This window comes from Schistocerca serialis, chromosome 1, assembly GCF_023864345.2.
Source record: "Schistocerca serialis cubense isolate TAMUIC-IGC-003099 chromosome 1, iqSchSeri2.2, whole genome shotgun sequence".
NCBI classification, from domain to species: Eukaryota; Metazoa; Arthropoda; class Insecta; order Orthoptera; family Acrididae; genus Schistocerca; species Schistocerca serialis.
The window spans coordinates 388,300,080-388,321,662 of NC_064638.1; the positions used below are offsets into that span (position 1 = coordinate 388,300,080).

At 39.1% G+C, this 21,583-nt stretch overlaps 1 protein-coding gene across 2 annotated transcripts in view; it reads right to left on the reverse strand.

Moving 5' to 3' along the window:
- Window positions 1–722: 722 nt before the first annotated feature.
- Window positions 723–21,583, reverse strand: part of LOC126471130 (uncharacterized) — a 45,633-nt gene continuing 24,772 nt past the window's right edge. For both annotated transcript variants that reach the window (XM_050099221.1, XM_050099229.1), the window contains exons 3-5: window positions 9,727–11,309; window positions 2,836–2,973; window positions 723–1,098 (exon numbers count right to left, since the gene is read on the reverse strand). In XM_050099221.1, the coding sequence (XP_049955178.1) occupies window positions 1,018–1,098; window positions 2,836–2,973; window positions 9,727–11,309 (1,802 nt within the window). In that variant the 3' untranslated portion in view covers window positions 723–1,017. The remainder of the gene's footprint in view (window positions 1,099–2,835; window positions 2,974–9,726; window positions 11,310–21,583) is intronic.

Here is a 21,583-nt window from a genome sequence, read left to right on the forward strand (position 1 = left end):
AATTTTTAAACTCCTTGGATGTGCCTGGCTTACCACGGCACAATTTACGCCTTGTTGTTTCCGTAGTAATCATGCTTCGAAACATAAACCAACCAAAACTGTGCAACGGAACGCATTTGGTGGTAAGTAAATTGATGAACAATGTTATTTAGGTGACGATACTCAAAGGAAAATTCGAGGGTGAGGAAGTTCTCATTCTGAGGATCCCGATGATTCCAACCAATATGCCGTTTTAGATTAAAAGACTTCAATTTCTGATTCGTCTTGCATTCGCCATGACCATTAACAAATTACAAGGCCAATCCTTGAAAGTTTGTGGTTTAAATGTGATATATTCATGTTTTTTCACATGGTCAATTATATGTGGGATGTTCACGGGTCAGAAGTCCATCTGCATTGTTTGTTCTTGCACCTGATAATAAAACAAATAACGTCGTGTATCACAAGGCACTTAATTGAAGAGTGGAAGCTATGCACCAGAAAACATAAAGAATAAAGAATCATTAAAATACTTAATTTTTTATTTGTATTTCCTAATAAAAAATTGAACTTAACATCCAAAATCTGATTATTTATTGGTTTTAAGGCGGAACAGAGTTCGCCGGGTCAGCTAGTATTTAACATTGTTAGTAGCAGTTAACTTTGTGAGTTGTTAATATATAATCATCTTTTTCCCCATCAGAAAAATCTTTATTTACTTTTTTTTAGGAAAATAAAGTATGTACAAAAGATATAAAGCTGCACTACAAAATAATTGTGTTAAAATGATCAAAAACATTTTTCATAGTTACAATTACAAAAGTTTCTTCAAGAGACACATGAAAACAGTAGCAAAATAACTAAGTTCAGGTACGTCTAAGTATCAATACAATTTTACCAAATAAAGACACATCCTTAATGCAAGCATAAAGTAAACATCAACAAAATCACATCAATAAATTTTAAATGTTTTCAGACTGTTATATGAAAAGAACTGTATGCACACAATTAATACTGCCATCAATACTCCACAAAAAACTATTCTACAACCAATTCAAAACTGTCAATTGTTTCACACATGGAGTTGAAACACTTTGCCCATTCATCAGCTTCATTTGTCTGCAATAAAGTAAAAACAAGTGAATGTCAATAAATTTATATTAAACTAACACAAAGGTAGGAGAATCAAGCAAGTTGAAGTAAATACAATTTTCAAGGTGTAGGTACATTAATACAAATTTATCTTTTAATGCATGGGACAATATAGGGTCAGATTGCCTTCTTTCCAAAATATATTTTACCAAAAAACAAATCAACAGACTAGGGTAGTAGTTGAATTTAAATAAAAATACATCCAGGCATCAGACATTATATATGTAGATTAATGAGGATTAATGCATGGTGCGACAGCTGGCAGCTTTCCCTAAACGTAGATAAATGTAATATAATGCGCATACATAGGGGCAGAAATCCATTCCAGTACGATTATGCCATAGGTGGTAAATCATTGGAAGCGGTAACGACCGTAAAATACTTAGGAGTTACTATCCGGAGCGATCTGAAGTGGAATGATCACATAAAACAAATAGTGGGAAAAGCAGGCGCCAGGTTGAGATTCATAGGAAGAATTCTAAGAAAATGTGACTCATCGACGAAAGAAGTAGCTTACAAAACGCTTGTTCGTCCGATTCTTGAGTATTGCTCATCAGTATGGGACCCTTACCAGGTTGGATTAATAGAAGAGATAGACATGATCCAGCGAAAAGCAGCGCGATTCGTCATGGGGACATTTAGTCAGCGCGAGAGCGTTACGGAGATGCTGAACAAGCTCCAGTGGCGGACACTTCAAGAAAGGCGTTACGGAATACGGAGAGGCTTATTATCGAAATTACGAGAGAGCACATTCCGGGAAGAGATGGGCAACATATTACTACCGCCCACATATATCTCGCGTAATGATCACAACGAAAAGATCCGAGAAATTAGAGCAAATACGGAGACTTACAAGCAGTCGTTCTTCCCACGCACAATTCGTGAATGGAACAGGGAAGGGGGGATCAGATAGTGGTACAATAAGTACCCTCCGCCACACACCGTAAGGTGGCTCGCGGAGTATAGATGTAGATGTAGATGTAGAAAAATAAAGGCTTTAAAGTGAAACTCAGTAGGATTGTATCAGCGCAACAAAGAAGAATATAAGATATATTCATACCGATTTATTCTGGAATTATTATTTGCTCACATTTTTTTTTGGGTGTGAGAGAGTACAGGGAACAGAGAGAATTAGCTGCACTTTACACACTAACACAGAGTGGATGGCGATATACTGTCATAATGAGATGATTTCTGAATTGTCAGTTCTTACATAGGGAACCAAAGGCTAAAGTAAAGGCAAACAAACAACAGTACAACTTGTAGCTGAAAAAAAAAATTTGTTTTGAGTTGACGTACATTTTGATCAGAAATTTGAAAGATTAATATGGAAATAAGTTCTTTTTCACTACTAGGGTAAACCCTTGCCCTAGGAACAACAATTCTACAGACTTTAAATGCGAACATTTTTAGGTTAGGCTTTACCGTGACTGTTACTGACATTAAATGAAACAACAAGTTTACTGTTACCAGTCACTTGCTTTTCATTTAATTTTGTTGTTACGAAAAATGATATCAACAGCATGTGCAGTACAATAAGGACATAATTAAAGATCAAGACAACCCACTGTACAATATTCAAAATATCCAAATGAAAGCATTTTCCAAAAATTCTGCCTTCAATGTTTTTTTTTTTTTTTTTAAATATTTAACTACAAAATGAAAATATTCTACATATTAATTTATTCGACTAGAAAGTATCACCTTGGGTGGCCGATGTGTTCTTTTGTGCTTTTTTGGGACAATTTCTTCAGCTTCATCTTCAGAAGAATCTTTTAGCTCTTGTACTGGCTGCCTCAATCTAGTCCCAAGTCTTGGTGTTCCATAACTTTTTTGCACAACCTGTAATAATTGCAATTTACAAAATAAGCAGAACCTCTTGTTCAAATGCATGTGCAGCTACAAAAAACAGTTTTCGCCGTTTTAGACACGGTGCCCCCCCCCCCCCCCTCCACACACACACACACACACACACACACACACACACACACACACACACACACACACAGTGTGTGTGTGTGTGTGAGAGAGAGAGAGAGAGAGAGAGAGAGAGAGAGAGAGAGAGAGAGAGAGAGAGAGAGAGAGAGAGAGAGAGAGAGAGAGAGAGAGAGAAATGGGGCACACTAAATGCTTCGGTTCACCATAGCCTCTCCACATGAAACTTTTATTGTGCACATAGCTCAGAATCCAAGAATTATTATTTTTGTAATTTTTTCCTTGTGTGTAGAAATCAGTAAGTATAATTTACATCAAGAATATATGTTAAAGGGGCACTGCACTGAAAATACTGCTAAAATCTATGGAGGCATTTGAAAGAGGTTCTTACTGGCAACCAGTATCTTCAAATGAAGAATAATTATTTAATTACTGTAACACTGTTACCAAAATAAGTAATTAGTTTTTCTGTATATTAAAATTAGGGTTCACATTTGACACCAAGGAAGGGGGTGGTGGGAAGACCTATTTTGGTTTCCTTCAATAGACACAATTTAGTATTACAATTACTGTTTCAAGAGCAACATACAGTTCTTTAATAAAATGATATTTTTTACCACATTGCTGTTCCCATAATTATCTGTAACACCCCCATTTAAAATCGGACTGCTAGAGATCGGATCATCTAGCATCGTTACAGGTTACTGCAGTAATCTGCACAACTGGCCTTCACTGAATCCATTTGCCGGTACAGTAGGCACAAGCATATAATTTTATACTCACTTTTTGGTAAGAGTAAGTACTGCTTGTCATTACTCGGTATAATTTAGTGATTTACTGAGTATCAACCCACAGCAACAGGGTCACACTCAGCCGATACAATATTTTCAGTACACCAATTCCTACTACACTATTCCAAGGATGACACTCTGCTGACAGACAATAGCCCTCACTCAGCACTCTCAGCAGCCAACAACGGATTCTTTGCCTATCCTCAACCTGTGTGGGCAAAATATGGTATCCTCCGAGTTAAGGGACTATGCACCCCTTACGTATCAAACTATGATAACTTAAGAATAACTTGGTTTGGAGACTGTAACCTTAATACTGTCAGTAAATTGCTGAAAACTTAAACAGGCTAAAATCTTGAATCTGAGAGAAGCAAAGTGGTGGTGGTGGTGGTGGTGGAGGTGGTGGAGGTGGTGGGGTGGCGGGGGAGCACACTAGGAGGAGAAAAATACACTAGATACATAAATTAAACTTCACCATAAGATTAATAAATGATTATTTAAAAATTAGAATGATAGCATGGAAAAGTGAATGTATGGGTGATAAAACAACAAACAGTGTAAGATGTCGCTACACTGAGATGAGAATTCTACTGAGTGCACACAAGAAGTCCAAGTGAGGCATAATTTTACACATTCATATGTAGCTGAGGCAGTATCTGGCAACACCACTTTTGTTCTTAAGAAGCACTTTATATTTTATTAGTGTTATTTAAACAAAAGTGAATTTGTTACCTAGTTTAAGTGATCATTTATTCTGTGATTCTATTTTGCCTCAGACAGAATAAATCTATATTTCTGAATGACTATCCCAGAATCCAAAGCATAGTATCCACCAACTGCAGGTTTCCTATCTTATGGCTCCCAGAACATAAGCGCCCATTATAAAACCAGAGAATGCTGGGACTGCAAGGGGAAAAACTGTTGTAAGGCCCAATACAGAAAGAAAGAAAAAACAAATCTAAAATGTCAAGACATTACGGAAGAGTATCTAAAAGATGTCGACAAGACACCGGAGTCACCAGGTAGAAATCAAATCTCTTTTTTCATATCACTGCTTTTCAAAAAGCTGCAAGTTTTCAAGAATATTTCCCTGTTCCACAACCTGGTAGTTGTTGGATTGAGAATTGTTTCACTAATGTAGAAATCCACGAAATACAAGGTATAAATCTCTCAGATATAGAACAAGAACAACTATTGGAACTATCCTGCAATACTTCACGGAAAAACATTTTCAAAGAAAATGAACTTTGTAGCTTTTGGATGTGTGTGAGCAGTTGTATAAAAAAAGGCATTGCAACATTTGATGCCTTTCCCTACCACTTACATACGTGAGCACACCTTTTCTGCTCTTTGTAGTATTAAAATCTTAAAGTGAAATCGTCTTAATGTGGAATCGAAATTAAGATTGATGGTGACAAAACTTATTCCAGATTTCAATGGAATTATGGAAAAACACTAATAATTTCATTCCTCACACTGCTGTGCCACAAATAAGTACATGATTTGGGGAATTCTTATAAATTTCACACAGCTATGGCTGGAAAGTAGTAGTTAAGGGACCAGCTGCCACATCAGATGACAGGAGTGAGCAACATTAACATTTTGCAAATGATTCCACAAGGCAGGTTACGACACTGCTCATAACCTAGAATGCATGGCCTGGCAGGCACTGTATACATATGTGAAGTAAGCAGGGCAGCACAGGGCACCAACGTGCTGTGAAGAACCCATGTGTTGTAGTTACAACAACACTCAGTGACGTGTGTATGGGCCGAAGTGGGCTGAGGAAAGGTGACATTGTAATTATCAAAGAGCACTCCATTTGTCCTCTCCAGGGCAACTATGTCAGAAGCACCAGGAAAAGACATATAAATCAGTGAGCCTGAAGGTTACAAGTGGGCAGTCATGTCACCATTCTGCCCGCATCTAGTACCGGAGAGAATGACGATAGTTTAAGTTGCAGGCCAACCACGACGACCTTATGGTGATGGACATCAACAGCCTGCTGAAGATACCTCCAACCTCTGCTGCATGGACGAGTTGTCACTGGGGCAGGCACACCTTGGAGCTACACTGGCTCAAGGAGCAATAAGGCTGCTATCTTCCGCACTCTGCGTGGCTTCAGCCAGCAGACTGCAAGCTGCCATCTGCAGAGATGGGGTCAGGGTGTGAACTCCCAGCCTCCAGGGTGCAGTGCTGTCTGCTGGCACTGAGTGAGCTGCTCTGCGTGGATGGATAGAGGCGCGCTTGAGGAAGCACTAAGCTGTGTTCTGGGCCACAGGCACAGTTAACACACACAGCAGCTACTTAGGCGAGGCGTGGCGTGAATAGGAGCGCTATGTCCACAAGGCTGGGCGACCAGGTACTGACACTGTAGATTCCTGCATTGGAAAACTGTGCAGCACCATCGCCAAGTCCAGCAGAAGGTCCACTGTGTATCTTCAATGTAATAAAGTCAATGGCACATTTGCCTGTGTTTCTCTGCACGCACCAGCGTGTCATCCCTGTCTCCCAAACCATACCTCTCAGTCATTCTGACATATAGCAACCATAACCCATGAGCTCAGGGGGGTTACAACAATTTGGTATCAGAAGTGTGTGTTCCAGTTTCCAACACAATACATTGCTTCAGAAAGTGTCCGTCCACATCCAACACTACTTTTTGGTGAGAGAATGGTTTTTTGTGAATGGTGAGTAAGGCAGTGGCACTTGACATACATACCAGCTCAGCACAATGTGGTGCAGTGAGTTAGTTTTATTTATTTTTTACGTTTGCTCTCTTGAGAGTTACTGGTGCGAGCTAAGGTAGAAGATTTTTAAAGTTGCTTTCATGAAGCCAGAGGAACCCGTTGACTTATCTTTGTTTAGAGGTAATGGTGGACGAGATAATTTAGTGCCAGTGATATGTCCATTTTGAAATTTGTCCAGGCACAAGTTGCCATGTACCTGAGCTGTAGCATCTGTTTGTTCTGAATGTAGATGGGTGATGATTCTATGGAAGAATTAATTTGTGTTTCCATTTTTTTTGTGTAGGGTTGAATGGAAGGTTGGTGTTTTATCAGTGGCATTATGGTGAAAATCGAGTACGCAAAATGATGGAAACACATGTTAGTGCGGCAGATGCTGTTGCTGCTTTAACTCAGCAAGTGGAAGTGTTAACACAACAGTTTGAGAGCACGAAGGAGAGAAATTTCGAACTTAATCACAAGTTGGAGGCTTGTACGGAGAGCCATGATCAGTTGCAATCAGAGTCTCAGGAAAGTGTGTGTGGACTTTCCACACCAAACACCAACGTCTCATGGAGTTGATGCTCTACCTGTCCGGAGTCATTATGAATTGTTGAGGGACTCAAAGTATATTTCTCATATTGACAATTCCTTTGTTGGGGAATGGCACCTCCTCGGCGAAACTAGCATCTGAGAAGAAATCAGGATTAGTCGGAAGTTGTTACTGAGTCTTCTGACATATATGAACTCTATTATTAAAGTTATTTCCATGAAGTTCTTGGTGTAAATGAACATGGTAAGGATGGAATTTATGACATTGCAGAATGAGATGTGCACTTTTTTTCAAGACACCAACTTCATGCTGAATTTGTCGTATGCTGACTTGAGGATTCACAGCTACGGCAGCAAGCACAGCAGCTTTGTCTGTTCATGTTGTATGATGATTTTGAGGTCTTGCATTTAAACTTTTCATTTCATGTAGAGAAATGGGATGACCAAACATCTAGCAACAAGGTGGTGGCTCGTCAGGAAATTGTCTGCTGTACAGTAGTTGAGCCCAAACAGAATTTTGCCTGCTTACAGCAAATTACAATACAGGTACAATTGAAGACAAAGTCTGAAAATTAGTCTGTGATCATATTTTTGGCACTTTATTTTACAGGTCCGCCTTGATCACATAAATTTTTACACTTCACTATGACCAGTTTTGGCTACTGCCATCTTCAGATCATAAAATATTCTGATGTTGATACCACATCAGAATATTTTATAATCTGAAAATGGCAGTAACCAAAACCAGTCATAGTAAAATGTAAAAATTTATGTGATCAAGAAGGACCTGTAAAATAAACACACACTGGAGTATAACAGACATAATAACCATAACATTCCCTAACATTACTAAACATGAAAATGCAAGTTACTGAATTATTTCCTGTCAATGTACTTTCTCTGTGGATCAGCAGCATGTCTATCTTATTGTCATACATCATACATTTTTACGTAAAAAAACTGCATTCACAGTGTGTACTGCGTTACTCTGATCCACAACTATACTGATTAGCAGTGTACTGTACACTAAAGCAACAACAAATCAGGTGTGTGTGGAGGGGAGAGGAGTAACTGTGTTCACAAGAGTCACAAATCATAAACAATACCCACTACTACAGCACATTTGGTACGTAATGTGTACAATCAAGACAGTAAACAGCTCTCTTTCTTCCCAACCTGCGTACTCTTTATTGCTTGCACATCCATGCTCTATTGACAAAAACGGCACAGTGTAATACATTCTTGAATAGCTCTTGGAAAGAGTAAGTGTATTCTTGAACAAAATGTACATAGATCCATTTAAAAAATTAACCTCTGCCCGGTATCTCCCATGTCTATAGGAAGAGAGAAAACATATACTCTCAACAAGAACTATCCAAAGATGTTAAAAAACATTGGTTGGAACAATTTTTCCATTTAACACACTAGAAAAAGTTATTCTGGGTGAGTAAGATAAATGGGACAACCTGTTTAACGAATGTGTTACATTTTGATAACCAGTGGAAAGTATAAAAACTGACCACATGCTTTTGACCTGAAACAGTATTCTGATTTGGGATTTTCCACATTACTGTAGATTGATGTCTAGATAGTTCCAACTAATAGTCTATAGTAAATTTGTCTTGTGAAAAATTCTTATTTATGTTTCCTGATGTCATTGTGTCGCTTCCAAATAATACAGCAAACAATCATTTTAATTATTGGTACTTTTTAAACTGTTAATATTACTTACACCTACAATAAAGACTTTGATCAAAAGCTACAAAATAATGGGAATATGAGGAGGAAGAGCTGTTCTTATTTTCATTTTGTGACTTCATAGTTTTGTCTCCCCCCCCCCCCCCCCCCAACCCTTTCTTTTAATACATTCTGAATAAGTTGCCAAATTCTATGTCACTGATACAGAGATGCAACTGAGTAAACATCTAATCAATAAATAATGTGAATATTATTGGTGGTGATTGTTGTTGTTGTTGTCTTCAGTCCTGAGACTGGTTTGATGCAGCTCTCCATGCTACTCTATCCTGTGCAAGCTTCTTCAATCTCCCAGTACCTACTGCAATCTACATCCTTCTGAATCTGCTTAGTGTATTCATCTCTTGGTCTCCCTCTTGGTGGTGGTAACAGTGCCAAAATTAACAGCAATCCTATCTGCTTGTATTGAGGTCATGTTTGAATTTCATCAGCAAGTAGCACACTGCCTAACAACTGCTTCCCCCAATTAAATTTCCCAGCAGAACATCGCATTATTATTTTAATCTCTGTCACCACTGTCCAGGTGAGATAATGAAAATTTATGAGGCTAAAACAGATATGATAGAGTGTATCAACTTGATGATATTAGCTTACCTTTAGTTATTTTGCTTTGTTGATTGGTCAACTTTTTTTTTTTTACTGCAGCAGGTACTGTCTTAAAGAAAATTAAATGCAAGCTTAAGCTAATATCACTGGCCTACTGGCCAATAAAGCAATACAGGCCAATAAAGCAATATGAATACCTCAATAGCTCACTCACAACCATACCGACAAACGCAATTTATTTCGTATGACTCGTTTTAGTGAAGTAAGTACCATAAAATTATGGAGTTTACCTTCTTTTGTGGTGAAGAAATTGCTACACAGTCCTTGTGTTTCTTCTGCAGTTGCTGATGTTCACTTTCACATTTTTCATCATCTTGAGACTCGTGAACTTCATCTTCAATATCAAATATGGTGGGTGTGATGGGTTCTTTAACTGGAGAACTGGCAGGAATACAAGGTTTTCTTTTTAAAGTACTGCCTGAACTTTCGGTTTTTCCACTCAGATTTGTTACTGCAGCAGGTGTGTTTCCAACTGTTTGGAGGAATTTTCTTTTTTTAACTATTGAAAGGGCAGGGAATCTGAAAGGCTGTGATGCATCTTTCTTTTGACTGACATCTTTGGGGGTTGAACACTGAAATTTCCCCAACTTATGAGAACTTTTAGTAAATGTCTTAGCTGGTGAGAAATCTCCATCTTCGCTATCAGCATCATCATCAAAACCAAAACAATTTGAAACATCTAGATTTCTTTGTGTTTTGTCACATTGTTGCTCAGCTGTATCAGATGAAAAGGAGGGCTGTAGATTTTCAGAATGACTGATTTCAATATTTTCCTTTTCAGCATTAAAGGATCTAGCAGCCAGTTGTTTGGCTGGAGTTTTCTCTGTAACTGGAATTGAATAATTGTTTCTTGAATTACCTGCAATATGTGCTGGACTAAAGAATGATAGTAGTTTCCTTGATACTTCATTTTCTTTCATTCTTGTATCCAGCTTACCACATTCTGAAACTGAAGGAGAACATACCGGATTTATTTGTGTCGTACATGATCTAATTGACTTTACTTGTGGTGATGGATGTAATGAAGACAAAAGGTTCCGTGTGTCACCTTTCCCACTAGTTTTGGTGGGTGTATTAAGGACCTGCACAGTTTCCGGAGAACCAACATTTTTAGTACTACTGTTTGGTGTGCAGTGTTTCATTCGCACTCCAGTGCTAGACTTTATTAATTCATCACCTGAAAGATTGCTGAAGTGCACTGTCTTCATTTTCATCTTGGCTGTATGTAAAACATTTGAAAATGACTTTCCAGAAGAAAGGTTCAATTCTTTACTTCCTAACCTATTTTTTGGGTTTGATTCAGGTACCAAATTTTGGGAAATTTTATCTTGCAGTGGTTTTCTCTTCTTCTTTGCTGGTAAAACTTCTTCTGGAGAATCTATGATCTTTCTCTGGACACGTTTCCTTTTACTTTGTTTCTTGGTCTTGAGTTTATTTTCATTAACTTCGCCCTCATCTAATACAAACTCGTACACATCTTCATTTGCTTCATTTCGACTAGTTTCACTCTTTTTCATAGTGTCCTTTGTCTCTTTGTGGTTAAAGGAAAAGGAGTCCGGCAAATTTTTTCTAGACACCTTCAAACGATTAGTTACTGAACATAACCTGTTGTTCTCAGAATTTTGGTACCCAATTGGCACATAAACAGAAGACTTAACATTTGCCACACAGCTATTTGTTTTGTCACGCAGCACACACCTTGATGCAGAAATATTTCGTGTCTCCAATTTACTGATAACATTTGGTTCCCCCTTCTTCTTTGAACAGCCAGCAGCTATCCTCCTTGTATATCTGCTGCTGGAAACTAAGTCACCTGCAATGTGCAAACATTTCCCATTTTAATCAGTTCTGTATAAAAACAAAGCTGATGGCCACAGATAAAAGAATAAACAAAAATGTTGAAAGTTCATAAATCTGCTGCATCAAGTTAAGGTCACTGTACAGTAACAAAATTGTGTTGTGCAATAAAGTGAATGTTTGAATATGAGTAAGAGCATTAGGATAACAACAGGAACATTGATAATATCTGGGAACCACCTAAGGAACAATGTACCTACCTCCTTGAGGTTAAGAAAAATCAGCAAATAAAATAGTCTGCAGGACAAATACAATATTGTGATTTTGATCTATTATTACACTATCTACCAAGACAGAAGAACCAGTTAATACGATGAAATTTTAGTGCACAGTCGTGGACCATGCTGTAAGGCCATCGTTAACACACTGTACTTAACAGATGCTCTACAGAAAGCCAAGAGGGATTGGCTGCTAGATATCGTTGACTGTAAGCACTGTTTACAACGGCTCATTATAAAGCCCGAGATACACTGAAGCACCAAAGCAACTGGTATAGACGTGTATTCAAACACAGAGAGATGTAAGCAGACAGAATACGGTGCTTCAATAGGCAACATCTATGTACGACAACAAGTGTTTGGGGCAGTTGTTAGATCGGTTACTGCTGCTACAATGGCAGGTTACCAAGATTTAAGTGAGTTTGAACATGGAGTTATAGTCAGCAAACGAGCGATGGAACACAGCATCTCTGAGGCAGCGATGAAGTGGGGATTTTCCCGTACGACCATTTCACAAGTGTACCATGAAAATCAGGAGTCCGGTCAAACATCAAATCTCTGACAATGCTGTGGCTGGAAATGACTGAAGAGAATCATTCGACATAACAGAAGTGCAACACTTCCACAAATTGCTGCAGATTTCAATTCTGGACCATCAATGTGTGTCAGCTTGCGAACCATTCATTCAATGGATATGGGCTTTCGGAGTCTAAGGCCCACTCGTATACCATTGACGAATGCATGACACAAAGCTTTCCACCTCACCTGGGCCTGTCAACACCAACATTGGACTGTTTATGACTGGAAATGTGTTGCCTGGTCGGACAAGTCTCATTTCAAATTGAATAGAGTGGATGACATGTACGAGTATGGAGACAACCTCATGAATCCATAGACCTTGTATGACAGCAGAGGACTGTTCAAGCAGGTGGAGGCTCTGTAATGGTGTGGGACGTATGCAGCTGGAGGGATGTGGGACCCTCAAAATGTCTAGATACGAATCTGACAGGTGACACGTACGTAAGCAACCTGTCTGATCACCTGCATCCATTGTGCATTCTGACAGACTTGAGCTTCCAACAGGACAGTGTGACACACCACACATCCAGAAATTCTACAGAATGACTCCAGGAACACTCTTCTGAGTTTTAACACTTTCGCAGGACACCGAACTCCCCAGACATGAACATTATTGAGCATAAATGGGATGCCTTGCAACATGCTGTTCAGAAGAGATCTCCACCCCCTCTTACTCTTGCGGGTTTATGGACGGCCTTGCAGGATTCATGGTGTCAGTTCCCTCCAGCACTACTTCAGACATTAGTCGAGCCCATGCCATGTCAAGCTGCAGCACTTCCACATGCTCGCAGGGGACCTACACGATATTAGGCAGGTGTACCACTTTCTTTGGCTCTTCAGTGTATAATGTTTAACATTCTACAGAAAACAAAAACAAGATGGGTTAAATGCATAATTTAAAAAAGGGCTGGAGCTTAAACATGGGTCAACAATAAAATGTCGGTTAAAATTATAAATGATAGGTCCCAAATAGGTGTCTGCGACATATATAGCACATATGTAGTTAGTTGAAAGCAGTATCTGAAAACACAAAAAAAAGCCATAGGTATAACAGGCTTGTGAAAACAAGACCAACGAATTGCTAGCTGCACGAGGCCAGTGAAAGAAACAATGGACAGGGAACATCAGGACATGAGAGATCTACAACAGCCTGTCATACAGTCAAAATCAGATGTTTTGTGTAAATTCATTTTGTTCATTCAGAAGTTTTGTGAAATGGTGTTTCTTATTCCCATAGTTCTCTATTTCTTTCAAAAGCCTCAATAAGCAGGCATTTGGCTCAATGTATGACTTACTTGTAATATATCTATGATGACACAGTAGGTTTGTGTTCAGATGATGTCCAAACACAGTTTTATACTGCAGATGTGTATGTTTCCTAAACCTAATATTAAAGTTTACACCTGTCTGTCGAATTAAAATGTCACAATCAGCACAATCTATTTTACAGAAGTGAAACTGTTTGTTACCTTTCTTCCATCTAGACCGCAATTTCATAGTATTATTTATTTGAAAGCCACATCTAACAGCCATGTTGCTCAGTTGGTTCTCTAGCTGTTGAACAACTTTTCTGTTACACGTCTTCTGGACAAAATTTGTGTTACTATTCACTGCTCCCTGTGTTCGAGTATTTTATGTTCTTTTTTCTTTATCTCATAATACAGTAGTATGTCAAAGCTCTCTGTGTACTCATTTACCACAGCTAACTGTTTTAGCATGTTTAGTTCTTTACGTATTTCTTGGCTTTCTAGTGGAAAGTGAATAAGTCAGTAAACCACAGAAGGGAAAGAGATGCAGTGTATGGCAGGATTTGGCATGAATAATGTTATCGGTGTCCTTAGGTTTCTATAGATGCTGAATGTATTACTATTTTTAGTTTTAGTATCCTCAGGTCTCAAACTGGGGCTTAGACACAAGATGGGTAACAAACGTAACATATTTTCAAATTTAGGCATCTATAAAACACATTGTAACGATTGTCAGAAATTTTATATCGTACAGACAGGTGTAAACTTTAACATTAGGTTTAGGGAACATACTCATCTGCAGAACAAAACTGCATTTGGACAACATCTGAACACATGCATACTGTGACCAACATAAATATATTACAAAATGTAAGTCATACACATTGTGCCAAAGGGCCACTTATTGAAGCTTTTGGAAGAAACAGAGAACTAAGGGAATAAGAAACATAAATCCATAAAATCTCTTAATCAACAAAACAAAATAACACCAAATGCCTATTTTTGACTATATGACAGGCCATTGTAGTTCTCACATGTTCTGATATTCTCTGTCCAATTGTTTCTTCTGCTGACCTCGTGCTGTTAGCATTTTCGCTGACTAGGTTTCTGCAAGCCCATTGTGCCTGTAGCCTTCAACTATCTTCATTATGTAATACATATTTCACAGCTACCTATTTGAGAGCTGGAATTTATAATTTTCATTAACACTTTATTGTCAACCCATGTTTAAGCTCTAGCTTTTTAACTCTTCCTGGTTTGTTTCATGTAGAAGCTTAAACATTATATAACTAAATTTATAACAAGTCATTGTAAATAGTGGTTACAGTTAACACTACCTAGCAGCCAAGCACCCTCGACTGCCAATACTGCAGCCGTTACGCACTCTGTGTTAACGACAGCTCTACCTCATACGCCATGATTGTTGATGCCAGTCAAGGCCGTAAATTTTATTTTATCTTTTATTAAGCTCAAGAGAGAGTTATGTAGTTTTTAGATGGGTCTCAGATAACATGAACCAATGCTACTGCTTAAAATGTTCTCATCATAATGCTCTCACTCATTCCTTTTCAGATCAAGCTGATGATTGTAACACACAAAACAGGACACAGAATAAAACACATATTTCCCATCACATACTGTTCAAAAATGTCTCTGAGCACTATGGGACTTAACATCTGAGGTCATCAGTCCCCTAGAACTTAGAACTACTTAAACCTAACTAACCTAAGGACATCACACACATCCATGCCCGAGGCAGCATTTGAACCAGCGACCGTAGCGGTCGCGCAGTTCCAGACTGAAGCGCCGAGAAACGCTCGGCCCCAGCAACCGGCCCATCACATACTGTGTTGATTTTCATATATTGATTGTACAGTGGTGACAGTGCTGTTTGTAGCTTAAAGAATAGGTAGTGGCTCAGTTAACAATGTCCATACAAAACATTAGGAGATTATGTAATAAATTAAATGTGGTGAAATGAAAGAATGTAAGTGAAAATTGTCCAGATACGCTGACTACGCCATGTTGGTGAATGATGTTGCAGTCTTCAATCCACAGACTGATTTGATGCTGCTCTCCATGCTACTCTATCCTGTTCAAGCATCTTCATCTCCAAGTAACTACTGCAACCTACATCCTTCTGAATCTGCTTAGTGTATCCACCTCTTTGTCTCCCTCTACAATTTATACCCCCTCACTCTTCCCTCCAGCACTAAATTGGTGATCCCTTCTTCTAGTCAAGTTGTGCCACAAATTCCTCTGCTCCCCAATTCTATTCAGTAACTCCTTGTTAGTTACATGATCTACCCATCTAATCTTCAGCATTCTTCTGTAGCACCACATTTCCAAGGCTTCTATTCTCTTATTGTCTATACTGTTTATCATCCATGTTTCACATCCACACATGGTTACACTCCATACAAATACTTTCAGAAAAGGCTTCCTGACACTTAAATCTATACTCGATGTTAACAAATTTCTCTTCTTCAGAAACACTTGCCTTGCCACAGCCAGTCTACATTTTATAACCTCTCTACTTCAACCATCCACAGTTATTTTACTCCCCAAATAGCAAAATTCATTTACTATTTTAAGTGTCTCATTTTCTAATCTAATTTCCTCAGCAGCAGCTGATTTAATTCGACTACATTCCATTGCCTTTGTTTTGCTTTTGCTGATGTTCATCTTATATCCTCCTTTCAAGACACTGGCCATTTTGTTCAACTGTTATTCTAAGTACTTTGCTGTCACTGACAGAATTACAATGTCATCGGCAAACCTCAAAGTTTTTATTTCTTCTCCATGGATTTTAATTCCTACCCCAAATTTTTCTTTGGTTTCCTTTACTGCTTATTCAATGTACAGATTGAATAACATTGAGGATAGACTACAACCCTGTCTCACTCCCTTCTCAACCACTGCTTCCCTTTCATGCCCCTCGACTTATAGCTGCCTTCTGGTCTCAGTACAAATTGTAAATAGCCTTTCACTCCCTGTATTTTACCCCTGCCACCTTTAGAATTTTAAAGAGAGTATTCCAGCCAACATTGTCAAAAGCTTTCTGTAAGTCTACAAATCCTTTATACATAGATTTGCCTTTCCTTAACCTGGCTTGTAGAGTTAGTATTGTCTCGCGTGTTCCTGCATTTCTATGGAATGCAAACTGAACTTCCCTGAGGTCAGCTTCTACCAGGCTTTCCATTCGTCCATAATGACTGTGTTAGTATTTTGCAACCATGACTCATTAAACCGACAGTTTGGTAATTTTCATACCTTTCAGCACCTGCTTTCTTTGGAATTGGAATTATTATATTCTTCTTGAAGTCTGAGGGTATTTCGCCTGTCTCATACAGCTTGCCCACCAGATGGAAGAGTTTGGTCATGGCTATCAGTAGTTCTAACAGAATGTTGTCTACTCCTGGGGCCTTGCTTTGACTTATGTCTAAGTGCTCTGTCAAATTCTTCATGTAGTATCATATCTTCCCTCTCATCTCCATCTACATCCTCTTCCACTGCCATAATATTGGCCTCAGGTACATTGCCCGTGTATAGAGACTCTATGTAATCCTTCCGTCTTTCTGCTTTCCCTTCTTTGCTTAGGGCTGATTTTGCATTCATACAGGTTGTTCTCACTTCTCCAAAGGTCTCTAAGTTTCCTGTAGGTGGCATCTATCTTACTCCTATTGATATATATTTCTACATCCTTACATTTGTTCTCTAGCCATCCCCCCGCAGCCGTTTTACAATTCCTGTCCATCTCATTTCTGAGGAGTTTATATTCCTTTTCGCCTTCTTCATTTACTGCATTTTTATATTTTCTCCTTTCATCAATTAAATTCTATATATCTTGTGTTACTCAAGGGTATCTTCTAGCCCTCGTCATTCTACCTACTTGATCCTCTGTAACTTCACTATTTCATCTCTCAAAGCTATCCATTCTGATTCTACTGTGTTCCTTTCCAATGCTCTTGTTAATCATTCCTCAATGCTCCCACTGAAGCTCTCAACAACCTCTAGTTCTTTCAGTTTATCCAGGTCCCATCTTCTTAAATTCCTACCTTTCTGCAATTTCTTCAGTTTTAATCTACAGAGCATAGCTAATAAACTGAGCGCAGAGTCCACATCTTCCCCTGCAAATATCTTAAAATTTAAAATCTGGTACCTAAATCTCTGCTTAATATTACACACGCATCAACAATAGTTTTGTATCACCTTGGTTCCGAGAGTTCCAGAACCTGATAGAAAACTGGACTAGAGATCAACATAAAACACCATTTCCGCCCTTTTTATTGCTCATGAAAACCACACACTGCATTTTGTACCACCATACAGTGAGACCTTCAGAGGTAGTGGTCCAGATTACTGTACACACTGGTACCTCTAATACCCAGTCGCACATCCTCTTACATTGATGCATCACTGTATTCGCCGTGGCATACTATCCACAAGTTCATTGAGGCTCTGTTGGTCCAGATTGTCCCAATCCTCAACGACGATTTGGCATAGATTCCTCACAGTGATTGGTGGGTCACGTTTTCCATAAACAGCCCTTTTCCATCAATGCCAGGCATGTTCGATAGGGTTCATGTAGGCCACTCTAGTTGAGCGATGTCGTTATCCTGAAGGAAGTCAGTCACAAGATGTGCACGACGGTGGTGCGAATTGTTGTCCATGAAGATAAATGCCTCACCAATATGCTGCCGATATGGTTGCAATATCAGTCAGAGGATGGCATTCATATATCTTACAGCCGTTACGGCGCCTTTCATGGCCAACAGCAGCCTACGTCGACCCTACATAATGCCACCCCATAACAAAAGGGAAACTCCACCTTGCTGCACTCGCTGGACAATGTGTCTAGGGCATTCAGCCTGACCAGGAAGCCTCCAAACACGTCTCTGACGATTGTCTGGTTGAAGGCATATGAGACACTCGTCGGTGAAGAGAACATGATGCCAATCCTGAGCAGTCCATTCAGCATGTTGTTGGGCCCATCTGATGTGCAGCATGGTGTCGTCGTTGCAAAGATGGACCTCGGGAGTGAAGTTGTGCATCACACATCCTATTGCGCGCAGTTTGAGTCGTAACGAGACATCCTCTGGCCGCAGGAAAAGCATTATTGAACATGGTGGTGTTGCTGTCAGGGTTCCTCAGAGCCATAATCCATAGATAGCTGTCATCCACTGCAGTAGTAGCCCTTGGGCGGCCTGAACGAGGCATGTCATTGAGAGTTCCTGGCTCTCTGTAACTCCTCAATGTCCAACATAACTTTGATTCACTCACTTCCCTTGTTGAGAGCCCTTCCTGGCACAAAGTAACAATGTGGACGTGATCGAACTGCGATATTGACCCTCTAGGCATGGTTGAACTCTGGACAACATGAGCCGCGTACCTCCTTCCTGGTGGAATGACGAACTGATCGCCTGTTGGACCCCCTCCATCTAATAGGTACTGCTCATGCATGGTTGTTTACATCTTTGGGAAGGTTTAGTGACATCTCTGAACAGTCAAAGGGATTGTGTCTTTGATACAGTATCCACACTCAACATCTATCTTCAAGAGTTCTGGGAACCGGGGTGATGCAAAACTTTTTTTGATGCGTGTATAATCAATCTGAAACCTGGAGTCTCCACTTCCTCTTTCATTCCTTACTCCAAGTCCATATTCACTACTACTTTTCCATCTCTTCCTACTATCAAATTCCAGTCCCCCATGGTATTAATTTTTCATCTCCCTTAACTTTTTGAATAATTTCTTTTCTCTCATCATACATTTCTTCAATCTCTTCATCATCTGCAGAGCTAGTTAGCAGATAAACTTGTGTAACTGTGGCAGGCATGTGCTTCATGTCTATCTTGGCTACAATAATGTGTTCACTATGATGTTTGTAGGAGCTTATCTGTGTTCCTACTTTTTTATTCATTATTAAACCTACTCCTGCATTACCCCTATTTGATTTTGCATTTCTGTGAATTCATCTGACCAGAAGTCCTGTTTCTCCTGTCACCGAACTTCACTAATTCCCACTATAACTTTAACCTATCCAATTCTCTTTTTAAATTTTCTAACCTACCAGCCCGATTAAGGGATCTCACATTCCACGCTCCAATCCGTAGATTGCCAGTTTGTTTCTCCTGATAAAGAAATCCTCCTGAATAGTTCCAGCCTTGATATCCAAATGGGGGACTATTTTACCTCCAGAATATTTTACCCAAGAGGACGCCATCATCACCTAACCGTACAGTAAATATGCATGCTCTCGGGAGAAATTGCAGCTGTAGTTTCCCCTTGCTTTCAGCCATTTGTAGCACCAGCACAGCAATGCTGTTTTGTTTGATGTTACAAGGCCAGTTCAGTCAGTCATCCAGACTGCTGCCCTTGCAACTGCTGAAAAGGCTGCTGCGCCCTCTTCAGGAACTACACATTTGTCTGGTTTTTCCAACAGATACCTCTCCATTGTGGTTGCACCTAAGGTATGGATATATGCATTGCTGTCTCTCGCAAGCCTCTCCACCAATGGCAAGGTCAATGGTTCATGGGGAGGCGGGGGATGTTTATGAATATGGTGTGATAATTATTATGAAACTTCACTCAGCACTGTTGTGCATTTCACATTTAAATCATTAGAACTTCAAATCGGGTGGGGGGAACCAACAGAAAACACAACTCAATAAGACAAGGGGTCAAATTTGTAACAATACATTTACATACATGGGGATGTTAGAGATATTAAAAGGAGGATGAGCTAGCCATCAGAGAAAGACTAAAATCTCCGGTCTAGTAATTCAAAAAGCACCCCACACCGCCAGTTTGTCATGCACTGTCATTTGCAAACTTAACCTCAGATACATATCTTCATTTAATTTTACACCTACAAACTTCTCCGTAAATGTAATACACCAACATAATGTGATGCAAGCTGAAACACACATCATACACATGTCAGATACTTTAAAGACCTCTCACCAATACATTGGGCAGAAGTACATGAGATTCATAGAATCACATAATAGTGACTGGAAGAGTTATTGAATCACTAGTTCATGAATTTTACCAACCACAGCTTCGTGTTCATTTCCTCAAGCTTATTGCCCGAATAAAATAACTTTCTTAACACACAATGAAATACATTATGTCATTGTTTATCCTCACAGGCATCAATGGCTGGTGTATGATGAACTTGATACCCTGCTATCTGAGTCACCCCATGTCAAATCACCTAATTTTGGAACTTTTCCTGCTCCACCACAATGGATTTCGATGAAATTCATGTTAACATTCGCACATGCTAAACTTGGACACAAAGTATTTTCCAATGTAAAACATCATTCACATGCTCTTTCCAAATTTCTACAGAATCAGTTCAAGCTTGATTTTCATAAAAATTACAGATATAGATTATCTTAAGTCTACTCCTAGAAAATCTGTTATCCATAACTAATTTCAAAACTAGTCCCAGTTGCAAAGAGAGCAGGTTTTCAAGGGTCCAAAAATCATGTTTGATTGTCAAAATGTACTAACAATACCTGAAAATGACAGATAAAATTGAAGAAATGTACCATAGCACAGGGCTACATTTTAACAACCTGTTGACCATATTTTGTTGCATGTGTTTTGTGTGTTGACAAGTAATATCTCACTACAGAGCTTTGGTCCAAGGTGACATTGTTTAAAGTTTACAACCTGATTGTACCTTGTGTGCCACCTAACAAAAGAACAGGTGAAACAAATAATAGAATTTTGTCAATCTGTGTAGCCACGAACACGGAATGGATTACTTTTGGCACCAGTCATGGAAAATCTCTGTACGATGAGACTGGTGGAAGAACCAAGCAACTGGCTACTCGCGCAAGCCTGTAAAGGGCATCTCTAAATCAAATATCAAGGCCAAAAACCTAATCCACTTTTACAACCAGAATATACACAAAATAATACGTTTATATAAAAAACAAAAAAATCAAAGGAAGCAAAAAGTTTCAAGAAGAAAGATGGAGAGAAAGCAGCATGGTTGCCAGTACGAGAGATCATTGTCCATTTGTACCATTTGATTCAATCTCTGTTCATATCAGCAAAGTTTCTAACGACAGAATAAATTTTGCTGTCCGATTATCTAGTGCAGCCATGTTAATCCTGAAATTGATCGAATTGTTGCCTGCCCGTCACATTTCCTCTATGTATTGATAATG